Below are 19715 nucleotides of genomic sequence, written 5' to 3' on the forward strand. Positions count from 1 at the left end.
TAATTCCAATCAGATCAATATGCTTATAATTGTTTTGATATCTCTTAATGCAGGGCTGGAAAAATCTTGTTCAGTGATGACAATGCTCCGCTTACCTGAGAATATGCACATTTAATATGTAGGATTTCATAACTTTCCAGTTTAAAACGTCAGTGTCTTCCCAAAGCATTTTAAATCCTTATCAATTTTGGCCCGACCTAGCCAGGCTTCTCTTTTCTTTCTGACTCATTTCATACCATCTCCCCTTAGTCATTCACGACACACCAGCCACGTTAGCCTTCTCTCTGCTTCTTGAACGTGCCAGGCCCAGGACCTACTGACTGTTCTGGATGCTCCTCCTAGATCTTTGCATGGCTGATTCCTTCTTACCATTAAGGACTCAGCCCAGAGAAGCCTATTCTGACAACCTCTGTTACATTATGGTCCCTTCGTACCACCCAACTGGCACTCTTCATCAGATGACCTTGTTTTGTTTTCTTTATGGTATTATTGCTATCAAAATGATCTTTTAAGTATTTGTTACTTATTGTATAAGTTAATGAGAACATCTTTTGTCTTGTTCACTGCTAAATTCCCTCAAACACAGTAGATATTCAAACATTCATTGAATGAATGAATTTTCTGGGTACATGAGTGAATTTATAGGAAACACTTTTTTTCTGTTGAGGCCAAATGGACAAGTTATTGAGATCAACCAATAAGGAGAACTTTTAAACAATGGAAAATTATCTCCCTGTGTATCCCTAGGAAAAGTGTTAGGTCACTGATCATGACCTTGAAAGAACGGCAGTGTTGTTTGGGTTTCCTGTTCCTTTCTGAGTCAAGACTTTATAAAGTGGAACTTTCTTTTTATTTAAATTGCTATAAATTTTCTAAATAACAGAAAGATCCATAATAAAGTAGAAGAACATAGGAATTGTTTCAAAGAGAAATACACAGAAATCCCTATTTGTGGATTCTTTTATGGGATCATCTCAAAGGTGAAGTTGCCTTAAAAAAGAAGTTCTATCAATAGTAACTAATTTATATTCCTTGGATAAGATCTAAACATGGCATTTTAATTTCAGAATATATTTTACGGCACCCTGCTCAGCTGTTCAAATCCAGCTATTATTACTTCTTCCAAATACCATGGTTCCCAGAATTTATGTTCTCAATAAATGATTTCAAGGTAAGTCATACATAGTGAAAGACGTTAACCAGTGCTATTGCAGTGATCATTTGCAATGTATACAACATCAAATCATTATACTGTACACCCAAAACTAATACTAATGTTATAAGTCAATTGTACCTCAGTTTAAAAAAACACTGATGCCCCTAGAAGATGACAGAATTAAGAAGTTAAAAATATAGACTGAAGGACTAAAAAAAAAAAGAACTGGTCCTGCTCATGTTGTTTTGCTTTGTATTTATTGTACGTCTGTCATATGCTGTGCACCGAGTTAGGCATTTCCTCCTGTGCAAAAGAAAAAAGGATATTTTAAATTAAAATTCATCCTTAAGAAAGAAAAATAGACAAATACCAAAACTTAATAAATGCTTCTAAGGCCTCATCAATAGGCTTACTTATTTTTAAAGTCTATGTTTGTATATTTGAATGCCTGGCTGTTGTTCAGTTTTTTTGAGCGCCTGTGACCCTAGAGGAATACTTCTTTTTAGAAAGCATCCCACGGGGAGATGAGGGAATATGAATGCCTGGGGAGAGAGTTTGATAGCAGCAGAAGTTGAAGCCCTTGGAGTAAACAAAGCCCTGAAACAAAGTAAGCGTGCAGGTATTGGTGTACCATGTACACTGACACCAGGAGTCCTATGTAGAATCTATTTCTTGAGGTTTATTGAATGCTCCTTGTATGTCCAACATGGTGTTCGATATTTAGGGAGATTAAAAAAGGGACAGTATTATTTTACCTGAAAATACTTCAGCATGTATCTTTGATAGGTAAGGACTTTTTTTTTCCTTCACATAACTCCAATGCCGTTATCAAACCTACCAAAATGAACAACTCTGTAATATCAATTACTGTCTCCCTTGTCTTTACACACTTCATTTGTTTGAATCAGGACCTAAACAAGGTCCACACATTGTATTTGGTTGTTATGACTTTGTAAATTATAACAGTTCCTTCTTTTTTTTAAATTTTGAAAACAAAACAAACAAAACTCCCCAGAAGACTAGACTATTTAAGATCTTACTTAAATTTCTAGTATGCTAGATGTTTCCTGAATGGGTCGTCTCCACAGTCATTATATACAGGGCTCTAAGAAGCCATAGGAATATACAGGCGCAGACTGAAGGGACAGGCTTATCTCCAACGCCTTGGAAAGGATTGTGTGTTATGGGCAGAGCCTTGGGCTCCCCTGTGCCACCTGGAGAGGGCCCACAAGAGTAACCTCCGGGAGTAGCCACATTGGGTTTCTGTTGTTTAACACAATTTTTTTATTGAAGAAATTTAGTCAGAATGTCCTGTAGTCATTTGATCTACATTTTGAATTTGGCTGACTTCTTCGTATTTAACTTGTTCTGCCAACCCTTGTTTTTCCTACTTCATAGATGTTACTGATCTAGAGGCTTGATTAGACTGTTTTAATTTCACAAGAATACTTTGTAAGTGGTACTGTGTATCACTTAATGTATCACCTCAGGGAAGTACATAATGTCTATTTGTCTAAGTTTTAGTAATGCTAACACTGACCAGTGGGCTCACAAGTTGTCAACCTGTCCAAAATTTCCTAGCAACCTTTCACCAAATAATTTTAGCATAACTTGACCATTACTGCCTAGGTCCATTATTTCATTAGGCTGTGCAAAATGGTGATTTTCTAATTCTCTCATATTTTCTGCTTTTATTAACTGGAATTCTTCTTTTTTCCTTTTATTAAATATCTTCCCAGAGTAATGAGTTGGTACCTTAGAAATCTACAGTGGTGACTAATAAGGGATTTTTTCATATTGTTATGAGCTCATGAAGTTGCTTTTTTATTTGTTTTTAAATGTTTTATATGTTTTTATTGATTTCAGAGAGAGGAAGGGAGAGGGAGAGAGAGAGATAGGAACATCAATGATGAGAGAGAATCATTGATCGGCCGCCTCCTGCACGCCCCCTACTGGGGATCAAGCTCGAAACCCAGGCACGTGCCCTGACTGGAATCAAACTGTGACCTCCTGGTTCATAGGTCGATGCTCAACCACTGAGCCATGCTGGCTAGCAGGGAAGTTTTTTTTTAATATTTGATATGTGTCCATCAATTACAGTCATTATTCTTTTTGGTACCCAAATTATCCCATATTAGGAAAGTGGAAATCCTTTCAGGTTGGCTCCTGTGTCCTTTTGGCAGAAGCACTTTAGTCAGTGATAGCTTGCTTCCTTAATGACCTAGGTTTATCTTTTATTTTCTACCCCAGATCTGGGATCAGTCACTTATCAAAGGGACTCTAGCCCCTATTAGTAGGGAATGGCATTTTGAGACCACAATCTGGGTGTCCAGGTAATTATTGTTTTACTGGGTTTTCATTTCTTCTAGATCTTTCCACTGGACCAGATTTAGACACATATACAGGGTGTCCCAAAAATATATATACACACTTTGAATAATTATTAATTCCAATGGGTTAAATCTGAAAAGAAACATTGGAATTAATAATTATTCAAAGTGTGTATACAGTTACGATTTCTTACTCATATTTCCAAAGCAAATTTAAGACTACAGTGTTTTTACTTAACCTCTCTGGTTGTATATAAAACATTTGTATAGTTTCAAGTCAAAACTCTAAAACAAGGTGCATTCAGAGAGGTCTCGCTTGTTTACATTCTCTGTTTCCTCCCTCTCCCATAGAAGACCCTCCTAATTAGTTTTTGTTTCATCTTTTTATTCATTCTTTTTAAAAATATAAGAAAATATGTATATATTTGTCTCTCCCTTCTTACACAAAAGGTAATATACTATAAACAGAAGCCCTTTGCAGCTTTCCCACCCTTGCTTTTTTTCTCTTAACATATCCTGGGGGTCACATCATTTCAGCATATAGAATATCTTTAACTTTTCTTGAAGTACTAAGAACACACAATACACCATTGTGTGGCTAAACCATAGTTTCTTCAACTAATCTCCTACTGATGGACATTTGATGTGTTTCCAGTCTTTTTTATTACAAATAATGCTGCAGTTAATTGCCTTATGTGTGTGTCATTTCATATTTTTGCAAGTGTATTTTGGGTTGAGGGATCTGCATTTTAAACAAGAATCCCAATATTCTGATGCAGGTGTCTTAGTTCCATACTTTGAAAAATGAGGTATAGAGCAGTGTTTTTCAAGTTGTGGGTGGGGATCCATTAGTGAGTCGTGAAATCAATTTAGTGGTTTGCTGTGTAAATTATTAAAAATAAAGTAGAACAGCCCAGCTAGTGTTGCTCAGTGGCTGAGCATCAACCCAGGCACCAAGAGGTCCCCAGTTTGATTCCTGGTCAGGGCATATGCCCGGGTTGCAGGCTTGATCCCCAGTAAGGGGATGCAGGAGGCAACCAATCAGTGATGTTTCTCTCTCATTGATGTTTTATCTCTCTATCCCTCTCCCTTCCTCTCTAAAATATCAATAAAAATATATTTTTTAAAAAAAAGTAGAACAGAATTGAATTGAAAATATCAGTGCATGCTACAATAAGTTCTTTAAGCTTTTGTTTCAGAAATATATATGTAAAAGTATGAACTGGATCATGATGTAAAATTTGTCTGACTCTAGGTTGTGGTACCAAAACACAAGCTCAAACAACTTTAGGGAGAGAATTGGTTGTCAGTAAATGGATGAACTACTACTGTTAGCTGGAATATTGGGGAAGACTTTAAGGTTGAGATAGTAGTTGAGGTTGGCCTTGTAGAATGTGAATCGGCACCAAAAGACAGGATGCTTTTCATAAAGGTGAAGTGTGCATGAGGGTTGGAAGGGAATATTAGAAGTAAAGCCAACAAAGCAGAAATGTTTAAAATGTGCTTGTAAACAATGAGGTCTCCAACCTTTATGGAGCAGAAATGAGGAGTTGTCAACGCACACTGACCATCTTTATCGTTTTCTTTCAAAAGCCAAAGATCTAGTTTATTATTAGGTAACAGAAAAGTTTTAATTATTCTTCTTTCACTTAAATTAGGCTTTGAAACATCTGTTTACCAGTGATAGAACTGGCATTGGAAGAAAAGGATGTCGCTTAACAATGGAAGATCTTGAAGCTTATATTTATGTATTTTCCCAGCCTGGAGCATTAAGTGGTCCAATTAACCATTACCGAAATATCTTCAGGTCAGTATAATTTTTCTTCAGTTAAGTAACATACTCATTCCCTAAAGAGCCAATACTGTATTTTTAATAAGTTTACCACTTATCAAACTCAAATAAAGTATTTTGATTTAGTAAGTTGAATAACCTTTTTTATGGAAAATTTCAAACATATGGAAAAGTAGAGAGTAGTACAATGGATCCCAGTAGAGCCGTCACTGGTTTTATCCGTAACTCTATTCACTTCATCTCTCCCTTTAGATTATTTGAATAGATGTCTACTTTTAGTTATATTTTTAATGATCATTTATTCATTCAAGAAATATTTATTAAGCGTTCTTTGTGTTATGACTGTGCCAGAACCCAGGGTATAACAACAAACAGGACAAGGTCCCTGATCTCTCAAAATTTATAGCGGAGTGGGGAAAACAGACATCAAGCAAATATTCACAGTAATGAGTACATGGTTATAAATTAATGTAAAGACTTGAAAGAAAGGGATGAGAACTGGAGAAATGATGTTTGAACAAAGAAATAAAGGGTGAGTTAAGTATTGACTGGACCAACTTTGGGGGAGAGGAATTCCAGAAAAAGGAAACAGCTTGTGCCAAAGCTGTGTGGGAAGATGGAGGGTTGTGGGGGTTTTGGTTTTTTTTGTTTTTTAAAATATATCTTTATTGATTTCAGAGAGAGGAAGGGAGAGGGAGAGAAACATCAATGATGAGAGAGTCATTGATCGGCTGCCTCCTGCACGCCCCCTACTGGGAACTGAGCCCGCAGCCAGGGCATGTGCCCTGACAGGGAATCGAACCCCTATCTGGATCCTAGGTCGATGCTCAACCACTGAGCCACGCCAGTCAGGCAGGGGTTGTGGTTTTAAGTAATACAATGAGGGCCAATGTGGCTGGAGCCTAGAAATGGAGAGTGGGAAGAAGAGAATGGAATGAGACTGCATCCAAGAGGCAGGCAGCATTGGTCACACAAAGCCAAGTAGACCGTAGTCAGGACTGAAGAGCCATGAAGGTGAAGCCAGTGAATGAGAGTTTCAAGCAGAAAAGAGAAACAATCCAATCTGTATTTGACTAAATTCACTCACTGTGGAGAATGTATTGGAGGAATGAATGTGGGGAACCAGCAGGCTAAAGATGACAGTAGCTCGAACTACGGCGAAAGCAGTGGAAATAGGGAGAGTGGGTAGGTAGATTGAGGAGATATTTAAGAGGTAAAATTGACAGGGGCATGTGATAGGTGGGGTGGCAGATGAGAAGAGAGATGTCAGGGATGGCTCCTGGGTTTGTGGAATGAACAACTGTATGAGTCGTCACGCCATGCACTGAGGTAGAAAACACTAGAAGGAAACTGCTTTTGAGGAGAGGGTCATGAATTTTATTGATCTTAAACTAGTTGAATTTGAGGTAGTTCCTTAGATATTTAAATAGGTAATTGGATAGTAGGGCCTGGGACTCAGGAGACAACCTGGAATGAAGATACATAAAATCTTGGAGTCGCTGACAGAGACAACTGGAGCTTTCACTTCAGAGGATATTATCAAGGGAGGAAGTCTAGAGTGAAGGGTAAGACACAGAGGCTTGTCTGTTTGGGTTTGGACTCTAGGTAGGAGAAAAAGAATTTCCCTTGAGGATTGGGAACTACAGCCTGCCTTGAAGAGGTTCCAGGGCTTGATTTTATGCTAGCTCCATAATATTGGAATTCTTGGGGGGGAAATATATTTTTAAAATATAGCTTATGGTTTTAAGCTAGTTATATTCCCTAGGACTCCTGGCAGAAACAAATAAGAAGCCTCTTTGCAGGATACATCTCAACTCAGACTCACACTATTCCCACAGAGAAAGCCTCCTGAAGTTGGGTTCATAATCCAAATCACCCAAAATACCAGTCCACCATTGATGAGCCAGAATCTAATTGCAGCAGAACTCTGCCCTGGCCAGCATGGTCCGTGGTCAGAGCACTGGCCTGCGCACCGCAGGGTCGCGGATTTGATTCCTGGTCAAGGGCACGTACCTGGGTTGCAGGTTCGATCCTGGCTCCACTGGGGCGGGTTCAGGAGGCAGCCGATCAATGTGTCTCACGTGGATGTTTCTCCCTCTCCCTCCCTTTCACGGTCTCTAAAAATCAATGGAAAAAAAGATCCTCGGTTGAGGATTAGTTGCAGCAGAACTACAAATTTCAAATGATAGAAACAACAGAGACTATAAAGCATGTTTAAATCATTTAATACATGAAAATAAAAAATATGAGAAAAAAATAAGATAATAGCAAGACAGACCAGAAATTTCTGAAAAGGAACCAAAGGGACTTCCAGAAATGAAAAATATGGTTACTGAAATCTAAAATTCCATAAGTGAGTTAAATAGTAGAGAGAATTATGAGTTAGAAGATAGATCTTCCAAAAAATTATCTAAAATGTAGTTTAGAGAGATAAAGAAGTGAAAATATAAAAGACAGGTTATATTTGACATGGAAGATGATAGAATTATAGATAGATAGGTAGATAGATATCATTCATATATAATACATATGCTAAGAATCTTTTTCTAGTAAAATAAAATATTAGAAATAGAATATATTATTTTCAGACCAGTAGAGGGGGACAAGAAAACTATCAATTTTAACAAAGGCAAGAAAGGAGAAAAAGGAAGCAAAGCAGAGTAAATAGAAAGCACAGATTAGATGACAACAATTTCAATATTTCAGGATGTTCAATAAATACTAACATATTAAACTTGCCAGTTAAAAACCAGAAAATATTGATTGGATTTAGCCACAGTTAAAACATAAGGACACACAAAGGCTGAAAGTAAGTGTATGGAAAAAAAGTTATAGCGGGTGTTATTTTAAATAAAACAAAATCTCTCAAACTCTTTGAATATGGAATCCAAGGGGAGTCATGAGATTATATCAATGAGGGGAGAAGAGGTAAATTCAAGCCTTCGTTTTTTATTAACAAGAAGACTTGTGTGTAGATATGTCTTTGGCAAAATAGAGATGTTCATTTAAACAGTATTTGCAGGTAATAATTTATCAACCAAGGCAATGATTAGAAAGGCAGACAGGCATTGCAGAGGCTACATGTTACATTTTACAGGATATAGCAACATTGTCTGAAGTCCATGTTGTTTTTTGTTTTTTACAAATAATATTTGTAAAGTCAATTATAAGAGAAAATAGAATGACACATTTTCATACAGTCTAAATTTTGGACAGGAGACAGGAATGATAGTTTTTAAAAGTTCTCAGTTTACCTCTTTACCAGAGCTAGCTTTGTGATGCATAACAGTATGTTTTAAGTAACTATCAGGAGGAAAGGAAATTATTTTCTTCTTGCTGAGGTTCTTTTACTAACAACTTGTTCATTAGGACTTGCATTCCCAAGAGTAAGCCCTAGAATCCTGTTAATTAGCAAGGGGGGTGAGTGCGGAGCAGGCCTGTGAAGGTCAAAACTCACAATTGTATTTCAAAACGAAGACAGTTTTTGCCTAGATGTTGTAAGTTAAATCTAGCTAGGTGAAGGTCATGTCAGACTTTCTCAAAGTTCAACTGACTCCCTCTCACCGTTCTTCATGTAGGGTAATCAAGATCAAGTACATCATTAAAAACAGGGTTCTGTGATATATGACTATAAATAAAATATAGTACATTACACTCAGGCATGAAAATCATCCTCATTTATCACACTAAGGCTCTCCAGAGCTATAGCCTCATCAAAGGACTTTTCAAAATTTGAAGCCAAGGAACCAAAATGAACTAGGAATCGGACTAGCAAGAGGACCTAGCCTGCAAAAAAGACGAATACATGTAAACATATAACAAAACATCAAATAATAAAGCAAAAACTGACACAGGGAAAAATGAAAATCCACAATTACTATTTGGCAGATTTTAATCTGCCTCTCTCAGAAGGTGATCAGTAAAACAGAAAAAAGGTAATAAGGATATAGAAAATTTGAACAACCCAATCAGATCTTTGATCTGATGAATAATTCTGGAGTCCTGCACTCAACAATTAGGAAATACACAATATATTTAAGCACATACTAACATTTACAGAGATTGAATAAATACTGGACTATAAAGCAAGTCTTAACCAATACCAAAGGATCACTATCATATAGATTATTTTCTCTCTGAACACAATGCAGTTAGAAAATAACAACAACGAACTTTTAGAAAACACCATATATTCAGAAATTTGAAAAACATTTCAAAATTACTTACATTAAAAAAATCATTAAAAACTTAGAAAAATGATAACATCGAAACATGCAGAATACAGTTAAAAAATACTTAGGAAGAAATATATTTGTAGCTTTGTTTGCTTACATTAGAAAAGAAGACTGAAAATTAGTTAAGAGTTCGATTCAAGAAGTTAGAAAAGCATCATCTAAACAAAAATAAATGAGAAGAAAAATAATTTAAATTTGATAAAAAGTGGAAGTTAATACAATTAAAAATAGAGATACAGTAGAGAAAATTAAAAAATAAAGACAAAAGCAGATTTTCTGAAGACTATTAACAGATAAATTTTTGGCAAGATTGGTAAAAAAAAAAAAGGATGGTACAAATAAATAACATTAGGAGGTAGAAGGTGGACATAACTACAAATGTACCTGACATTAAAATATAGAATTAACAAATTTGAGAACTTAGACAAAATGTTAAAAAAGTAATAACATAAAAACTCAAAACTGACTCAAGAAGAATTAGAAAACCTGAATAGACATAGCCATTAAAGAAATCAGTTTATTAATTTAAAGCAACTTATCTACAAGAAACACTTACACAGCCCAGCCAGTGTGGTTCAGTGGTTGAGCATCGACCCAGGAACCATGAGGTCGCTGATTCGATTCTGGTCTGGGCACGTGCCGGGGTTGCGGCTCAATCCCAGCAGAGGTGTCAGGTGAATGAAGAGTATTTCACACTCATTTGACTGGGGAAGAAACTTAAACCTTTGAGAACAAGTGTTGGCAATGATGTGGAGCAAAGTGAATTCTCATATGCTGCTGTGGAGCATACAGTCAGTTTGCAAAACCACTTGACAATATCGAGTAAGGTTGAAGACGTGCATACTCTCTGAGGAAGCAATTCTGTTTCTGGGATGTACTGTAAAGAAACTTCCACATGTGCAACAGTGGACATACACATGAGTTCAATATTATTTGAATTATCAAAATAATTGGAAAATTTTAAATGTCCATTAACAGGAGAATGGATCAATTGTGGTATAGTCATACGATGGAATTTTACACAAGGGTGAAAATGAATCATCATTGGATGAATCTTAAAAATATAATGTTAAGGCATGAAAGCAAGTTGTGGGAGGATATGTACAAGTTTTCAAAATGCAAAACACCTCCATATATTATTTACAGAAACATATATACTGTATTTGGGGGGATCTGACAAATAGTACCCCCTTTTCCTGCCTAATATCTGACCTAGTTGAGAAATCAAACAAGAGTCAATAGATGAAAACCAAAATATCACCTTCCTTACTGACAAAGGACAGACTGAAGGCTATGGCTTAAAATGAGAACTGAAATGCTCTTGATCACTCCCTGCTGCCCGTGAGAGACTTTAGAGCAGTTTGTCTGCAGAGCAAACTTGTACCTCCCCTGCCCCTCAGGTAGAGAGGAGAAGAGAAAGAAATTAAATCTCTTACTTTCAAGACATATTATTTGATAGACCCACCTAGCCCAGAGCCCTGAACCAACAACTGTCACTCTCCAGTCAAGGATGGGCTAAAGATCTAGGAGGGTTTAAGGAAAATCTCTCCTTAAGGAACCAGAGGAATGGGGTAGAGGTATCCTAACACATGTAAGTTTAAAAATATTCATGGGTATCGTAAGAACCAAATTCAACCTAGTCATTACTCCTAAGGCAGTGGTTCCTCACTCTGGATTATATCAAAATCACCGGGAGGGCTTGTTAAAACACGGATGACTCAACCCCACCCTTAGAATTTCTGATTCAGTCAATCTGGGATGGGGCCCAAGAATTGGCGTTTCTGACAAGTTCACAGTTGATACTGATGGTGTTAGTCTGGTGACCACACTTTAAAAAATCACTGCCTTAGGGTAAGGTGAAGAAAAGAAATGGTATCAAGGAAAGGTAAGCAGAAAGATCTAAATATATTTTAAATGTTTTATTTCTTGAACTGAGTGGTAGGTGTTATTATTTTCTACATTATCCTTTTAAATCAAAGTAATGAAATATTTCCACATACAAAAGTAATGATGGCTTATACAACACTCTGGAAAATGCTGCCTTAATACTTACAAATCATCTGATTACTCAGACTTTTGAGGGGTAACATGTTAAATTCAGGCTAATTTGAAATAAGTATGTTAAAATACATTTTTATAGGTTAAATGATTAACAATATAGAGCAATAATTGTTACTACTTGCTACGGTTTTGTAGGTCTTTCAAATTGTTTCTATACTTACTAAGATTAATCAATTTTAATCAGAGATATTTTCGTGTTTCCCAGTTAAGTTCTTTAGCTTAACATACTAAAACCTACTCTGTTAAAATATTTAATGTTTTACTTTGTTTTATTATTTTTGTTGAGGTATAACTGACATATAACTATATTAATTTCTGGTATACAACAAAATGATTTTATATTTCTATATATTGCAAAATGATTACCACAATAAGTAGTTAATAGTTGCCACCATACATAGTTATAAAATTTAATTTTCTTGTGATGAGAACTTTTAAGATGAACTCTCCTAGCAACTTTCAAATCTGCAATACATTAACTGTAGTCACCAAGCTATACATACTTTACATGTAACTTATATTTCATGTGAAATTCAGCAATTTGAATTCTCAGGACCAGAGAATATGCCTTTCTTTTTAGTTTTCTGGAAACTCCTCCCTTTTGATTCTAATTTGATCTGGTGAGGAATTGATGTTTCTCTTTGTTTTTTGACTAATAGCCTTTAAAAATTCCCCTTATCTTGCTGATTGAATTATAACATGCTCAGATATTGTTAAGTATGCAGATAACTGTTAAAAAATGTTTTACCTTTGAACATTTTATGAGCTCTAGAATTTAAGTGGCTTGCAAGTTTGTATAGCAATTCATGTATTAATAATTAAGTATAGAATATATTTTTCTATCAGTTTAGCCATTCACAAAGAATTTTTAGGACCATTACAACCAAATGATGGCCACTTGCATGGGAGTCAAAAGGTAAGTCCTTGGTGGACATATGTGATATCCTGCACATTCCAGCAGCATCTGTCAACCCCAAGTAGCCACAAGTCAAGCTTTTGGATAAGTAGTGAAAATGTAGGTCAGTGCTGGAGTGTCTAGTTAGATGCTCATTCTCATCCTTATCAGCAAGAGTGTAATTAATACCATCCCACCTTTCTGAAAAATAGTGTAGCAGAAGGTGTCAAAACTTTAAAAATGTTTATACTCTATCTCAGGAATTCCCCTTTCAGGGCTACCCAAAGAAATGATCTAAAATGCAAACAAAGATTTATGCACAAAATGCTCATTATATTATCACTTAAAACAATGCTATGATCTAAATATTCAATTATAAGAGAATAGTCAAGTCATTTGTGGGTTATTATGCCATAAAATAGTACCTTTTACAGTTATGTTTGAAAAACTTTATGAAATGAGAATGTTCTTTAACTATAACTTAATATGAAATTTGCATATTTATACTGTACTTATTGCATTGTATTTATAGTATGGTTTTAAATATATGCATAGGAAACAATCAAAAGATTATCTTTTAATGATGGAATCATGCATGATTTTATTTATACTTTTCTGTACTTAAGAAAATATACAATAAAACTTTGTTTTAAAAAGATTCTTCTTGCAAAATAAATATAGTGTCATGTAGTATTACAGCTCAGTCCCTAGATATTTTCTGACTTTCCAGTTCCAATTTTCACATAAAATGCTTTAGATTATCTAACAAGCAATTTAAAATATATTTAAGCAGTAACATTGTTTAAAGCTCTCATCACACCACTCAGAAATTTTGGTATCCTTTTAAAGCAAATTATTCCTCATAGTGATAACTTTTGTATTTAATTTATAGGCCTCGTTATAAATTTTGCTAGCCCATCCAATTAAAAAATTTATTGGGCTCTTAAATAGCCTTTTAAATACTTTATTGGATAGGTGGATTGCCTAAAGCAGTGTTTCTCAACCATTTTTTCATTGTCACCTCCCCAAGGAACCTGGGGAGACATTTTTCCCTAGTTGCCCCATCACACGAAAGTTTAACACCTGCTGTGTACTACATGGATATCCATAGTTTGTATATAGGGTAAGATGTTTTTCATTCTTCCAAGAACCAATTTTTCACCCCTTTGGTGGCAATATTGCCCCCTTTGAGAATGTGTGGCCTGAAGAAACATTATGAAAAAGTGTTATTTTAACTTTTAAAATGAGTCTCAAGCCCATGTGTTTTGTTTTTATAGCTGCCTGCCTCTCAAACATCACATGGTGACCACTCCAACACTACTACTGTGGGGAGAGAAAGACGCATTTATGGAGGTTGAGATGGCTGAAGTCACAAAGATTTATGTTAAAAACTATTTCAGGCTAACTATTTTGTCAGAAGCCAGTCATTGGCTTCAGCAAGAACAACCTGACATAGTGAACAAATTGATATGGACATTTCTAAAAGAAGAAACAAGAAAAAAAGACTGACTTTTCTATATCTTCTATGAGAGGTCTGTAATAAAATCTCTAATTTTTTAAAATTGTTCACCAACTTCTTTGAGATTCACTAGGCAAGAAAATGTTTTAACATGCTTTACCATAAATAAATATCCTGACAAATGTTACTGAAAAAAAATCTGAGAATGTGTGTCAACTTGTAACATAATGTTGATTTTCTTCTGTTGTATTTTACACAGAAAATCACCTGCCTTAACATGCATACACTTGTACAAAAAGGAAGTTGGGGAAAGTGGCTCAGTTTTTATTTCTTTTGTTCTTTACCCTGTTAACATGTGGTGCCTTTTACATATGTATAGTAAAGAATAGCCATATTAAAAAGCAAACCTGCAATGGTATAAACTTTCGTTTTATTGCTCAAAAGTTCTCTTAGCTATTTTTTAACCATTAAAAAAATTCTATTATCAAATCTCTTATAGTATTTTTATTAGTTTAAAGGCAAATATGACTAGATGAATACATATTCTTAAAATAGGCCATAAATACTACTTATACTGGGAAGATTAACAAGAGATGATGTGAAGATTCTCATATATACATATATATTTATTAAACATTGCAAAGTAGGAAGCATATCCATTAAATTACTTGCCTTAATTCTCTAGCTAAGTTGGTGAGAGATTTAGAAAAAGGACCTCCTGGCCGGGCAAGGCTCAGCGATTGAGCGTTCACCTAGGATCCAGGAGACTGAGGTTCAATTCTGGGTCAGGGCACATGCCCAGATTTTGGGCTCGATCCCCAGTGGGGGGCATGCAGGGGGCGGCCGATCAATGACTCTCTCATCGTTGATGTTTCTCTCTCTCTCTCTCCCTTCTTCCTCTCTCTGAAATCAATAAAAAGACATTTTTAAAAAAATGGAAAAAGGATCAGTGTCCTTTTGCCCCACTCAATACAACAAGAATTAAATACTGTACTTCCTGTGTGCACTAGAATCTAAGCTCCACAGGGCAGAGACTTTTTATTGTTTTATTAACTGACATCCAGCATCTAGAAGAAGGGACTGGCTCATTGTAGAAACTCAAACATTTGCTTAATAAATAAAGAATAGTCCATGGCCAGGTAGCTCAGTTGGTTAGAGCATTGTCCTGATACTCTAAGGTTGCAGGTTCGATCCCCGGTCAAGGCACACATAAGAGTCAATGAATAAATGCATAAATAAGCGGAACAACAAATTGATGTTTCTCTCTCTGTTCCCTCCTCTCTCTCTCTCTCAAATCATTCAATAAATAATTTTTTAAAAAAAGAATATATCTGACACACTGCCAGGCACTGTGGGAGAAATATAAAGATGACATGGTAATATAGAACTTCCCCTTAAGAAGCACACGCAGAATGCAGTTAAGTTAAACAAGGGTTCAAGAATAGTAATGCAGGTACAAATAAAAGTGTTACCGAATAGAGAACAATACCAGTTTAAGGAACTACTCATTCTCTTGGGCTGCCCTCCTTGGCAAGGGAGACAAACAGTGACGTTGCTAAGTCATGGCTCCTTAGGGACTACAACTGTGTTCCCTTGGTGAAAGGAATGTTTCCCTCCCTGAGCATAGTTCTGATAGTGACAGAAGAAAGAGGAATGTCCCTAAGAATTCTCGTCATTGTATCCTAACAACTTGTATTTACTAATAAAAGCCCAATTTTCTGTATACATTTTACTTGTGCCTCATAACCACCTTGCAAGTTAGGGAGTATCACCAATTTACAGATGTGAAAATGAGGTTGGCAGTGCCCACAGTGTAAGTGTTGGAACCAGCACCTGACCTAGATCCGTCTGGTTGTGAAGCCCATAGTCTTTCCACTTGGATCACATTCTGTCTAGCAGGCTCCGGTGTCCACACTGCTCTTCCTGTTTATTGCTAACCTGGTGTGCTCCAAGAAATAGATACATCTCTCGGAAACCTTCGATTTGACTTTTAATTCTGCGAAAAGGAATTTAAACTAGCAATTAGCAAGCACAGGAATATTTTGTATAGCACTGTCAGAGTTGCAAATGCTACAAAGTGTAGAGGAGAGTGTAGGTTCACACCAACTTTGATTATGCTTTCCTCTTGATTATTTCCAAAAGACAGCAATAAAGGGAAGGGACAGGGGTTTGTTGGCTGTGTCTGTTTACGCAATGAAGTGACCCTGACTTACTTTAATAAAAATATGTTACCGACAAAGGTGATCTCAAGGTTTCTTGTTGTTACTTATGTCGGTCTGGAATGCTGACTGGCTCACGTGAGTAATGTTAAGAGTGTGAATCAGACGTGCCATGGCTAATTCTGGCCTATAATAATGGTATATTCTAATTCTCAATGGACGTGGAAGAGTGTAACAGATATAAAGGCTCAAGGGTGCCATCAGTTAAACCTCTTAGCGTAAAGAGATATTTACTGTCTGCAGAAATCAGTCTGTAAGGAGAGAAAATGAATTCGCCTTACCAGCTGCCAAAGCACCTCACAGTAAGTACACTGTACTAATAACGGCATTTACATTTTAAAATCGTCCTTAATCTCCATATATTTAAATTCACACATCCCTAGTAGCCATCTATTATATGCTTCATATAAACGTCCTGAAACTGTTACCTGAAAATCACTTAGGAAGCCTGTCTGTATCAGAAAGAAGACGGTTCCAAAAAGCAAAAGATAGGGTTCTAATTCTCCTGCTACATCATTTACCCCTTGGAAATCATGTTTCGGATTTTAGAGGTAATACATCATTTCCTATTAACACACAATCGCCTCTAAGAGTTCTCTAATTATGTGCGAACAGAAAAGAGCGCTGTGGGAAAGGACTGTGCTCCGGGGGCCAGCCGGGCCCCCCCGCTCCTGGCCCCCCGCGCCTGCTCAAGGGCGGGCCTCATGTCTCAGCAGTCCCTGGACTGCCAGGCGGAGGGGACCGAGTCTGGCGACAGCCTGGGCAGGATCAAGTCCCTGTACCCGCCGGCCGTGGCCAACCCGTTCACGCAGCAGACGCGCCTGAGCGCGTGGCGCTGGGCCTCCACCCTCCTGCTGGGCACGGTGCTCGTGCCCGTGCGCGTGTCCTGCATCGCCGCGCTCGCCGCCTTCTTCTGGCCCGTGGCCGTGCTGTCCACCCTCGGCCGCCCGGCCGCCCCCGAAGAACCCGCCACGGCTTGGAGACGGACCCTGGTGCGCCTGCCCCTCAGGCTCTTGTTTCAGATCTCCTTCTTGGTAGCGGGGTTCCTGGTTAAAGTGAAAGGGAAGAAGGCGACGCGGGCCGAGGCGCCCATCTTCGTGGCCGCCCCGCACTCCACTTTCTTCGACGCCGTCGCCGGCGTGGTGGCCGGGCTGCCCTCGGTGGTCTCTGCCAGTCAGAACGCGCGCATCCCCGTGGCCGGCAAGTTCCTGCTGTCCACGCAGCCGGTGCTGGTGACCCGGGAGGACCCCGATTCCAGGAAGACCACGCGGAATGAAATCCTGAAACGAGTGACCTCCCAAATGAAGTGGCCCCAGATCCTGATTTTCCCAGAAGGGGTGTGTACCAATCGCACGTGCCTGGTCACTTTTAAACTGGGGGCCTTCTCTCCAGGTGTTCCCGTGCAGCCCGTGCTGCTCAGGTACCCAAACAGCCTGGACACGGTGACCTGGACCTGGCAGGGCTTCACAGGCTTCCAGGCCTGCATGCTGACCCTGAGCCAGCCCTTCACCAGGGTGGAAGTCGAGTTTCTGCCTGTGTACATCCCAAACGACCAAGAGAAAAAAGACCCCGTCCTTTTTGCCAATGCGGTGAGGGTCAGCATGGCAAATGCCCTGGGGCTGCCGGTGACAGACCACACTTACGAGGACTGCAGGCTGATGATCACCGCGGGCAACCTTCACCTGCCCATGGAGGCGGGTCTGGTGGAGTTTACAAAGATCAGCCAGAAGCTGAAGTTAGACTGGGATAGCGTCCACCATCACTTGGACGAATACGCTGCCATCGCCGTGGCCGCCAAAGGCGGGAAGATAGGCATCGAAGAATTTTCAGATTACTTAAAACTCCCAGTTTCAGAACCCTTGAGGCAACTCTTTGCCCTCTTTGACAGGAACAACGACGGCAGCATAGACTTCAGAGAGTACGTGGTGGGTCTGACTGTCCTGTGCAGTCCTGCCAACACCGAAAAGATTCTGCAGATGTCCTTTAAGCTTTTCGATCTCGATGAGGATGGCTTCATCACAGAGCAGGAGTTGGCGGCTATACTTCAGGCGGCGTTCGGGGTGCCAGATCTCGATGTCTCCAGACTCTTTCAGGAAATAGCTAGACAGAACTCGGAGTACATTTCATACAAGAACTTTAAGAAATTTGCCTTGAAGCATCCAGAATACGCCAAATTGTTTAACTCATACTTAGACCTCCAGACAGCCTATGTATACGCATTGCCACAAGTACAAGTTTAGTCGCTGTATTCAAATGTTAAAGTCAGCTCTGAAAATGGTGCAAGTACCTTCCAGGTAGAAACTATGAAATAAAAATATTTCTTTGAGGAAAAAGACAATAGTTTTTACTCTTAGTGGTCTGGGCACTTAATTATGTATTTAAAATGTACTTAGGAATATATATTTCAAGTAGACTTTATAGTACCTGTTTTTTTCTTTTTTTGAGGAATAAAACTTAAATTAGATATAATTGCCCCCCTCCCCCAGCAGCAGTATTAGTAAGTATTAGATTTCCTTGATTTAACATACTAAGAAGTATAATTTTAGGGGGAAAAGAAAAAGATTCTTAAAAATGTATGTGTATTATAAAACAACTGTTGATACCTGTTTTTAAAGATACATTATAATTGTTTTATTTTTTATTTAAAAAATATTTTTTTCTTGCTTTTTAGAGCAAAAGGAAGGGAGAGGGAGAAGGGAGAAAGATAGAAACCTTGATGATCGGCTGCCTCCTGCACGCCCCCTACTGGGAATCGAGCCTGAAACCTGGGCATGTGCCCTAACCAGGAATTGATCGTGATCTCCTGGGTCCTGGGTCGATGCTCAACCACTGAGCCACGCCAGACCAGGCTGGAGTGTTTTTTATAAGGGCACTAATCCCATTCATGAGGGGCTTCACCCTTGTGACCTGATCACCTCCTGAAGGCCCCACCTCCAAATACTATCACATGGGGGATTAGGTTTCCATATATGAATTTGGAGAGGACACAGATATTCAGTCTACAGCACCTACCCAGCTTGATATTCCCATGACAATAATACATACACATGTAATTCAAAAACAATGATTTTTAAGATGTACTGGAAAATAGTAATGTAATTAAGAGATTTTCATGTAAAGGAGTTGCCAAGGTATATCTTTATTCAAACAATTGTGTTTAACAGTGAAATTGTTTCTAATTAGAAAATGAGCTATACCTAAAATCAGGGTCATGTATTTTTCACTTTTCCGACAAGTATTTAGTATTAAGCCATGATTCAGGATCCCAGGGTGGGATGTACCTAGGTCCCCTTTCCTCTATCTCTTGGGAGAAGCATGGAGGACAGAGGAGAGGTGGGGTGCAGTTCACATCTGCCCAGGCAACTGCCTTCTGCCTAGTGGATGTCCCGGGCTGACACCCAGGATATGAGGCAGAGGGACTTGTACACACAGTTATCATCTGCACATCAAGACATCACCCCTTTTAGCACTCATTGTCTTCTCACAGTGGTGGAGATCCAGGTAGTTCGGCCAACAGTTCTTTGTCTGGGTCTGGCTGGAGAAGCAAAAGGGGCAGTCTGGTAGTTCT

At 38.2% G+C, this 19715-nt stretch overlaps 2 protein-coding genes across 3 annotated transcripts in view; both read left to right on the plus strand.

Moving 5' to 3' along the window:
• Positions 1-15265, plus strand: part of EPHX4 (epoxide hydrolase 4) — a 31313-nt gene extending 16048 nt beyond the window's left edge. The window contains exons 5-8 of one of the 2 annotated variants that reach the window (XM_081144062.1): positions 1068-1171; positions 5145-5293; positions 12421-12490; positions 13747-15265. In XM_081144062.1, the coding sequence (XP_081000188.1) occupies positions 1068-1171; positions 5145-5293; positions 12421-12490; positions 13747-13827 (404 nt within the window). In that variant the 3' untranslated portion in view covers positions 13828-15265. The remainder of the gene's footprint in view (positions 1-1067; positions 1172-5144; positions 5294-12420; positions 12491-13746) is intronic. The other variant, XM_081144061.1, reaches the window with a different exon arrangement.
• A 1586-nt stretch (positions 15266-16851) lies between these two features.
• On the plus strand, positions 16852-18387 carry LOC308560526 (lysophosphatidylcholine acyltransferase 2B-like; the record flags this gene model as incomplete). The annotated part of the gene is made up of 1 exon (XM_081144511.1): positions 16852-18387. One exon carries the CDS (start codon positions 16852-16854, stop codon positions 18385-18387), a length of 1536 nt encoding a protein of 511 aa, XP_081000637.1.
• Between the last annotated feature and the right edge of the window lie 1328 nt (positions 18388-19715).

The sequence above is a fragment of the Miniopterus schreibersii genome, assembly GCF_964146895.1.
Source record: "Miniopterus schreibersii genome assembly, chromosome: 8".
Classification (NCBI taxonomy): Eukaryota; Metazoa; Chordata; class Mammalia; order Chiroptera; family Miniopteridae; genus Miniopterus; species Miniopterus schreibersii.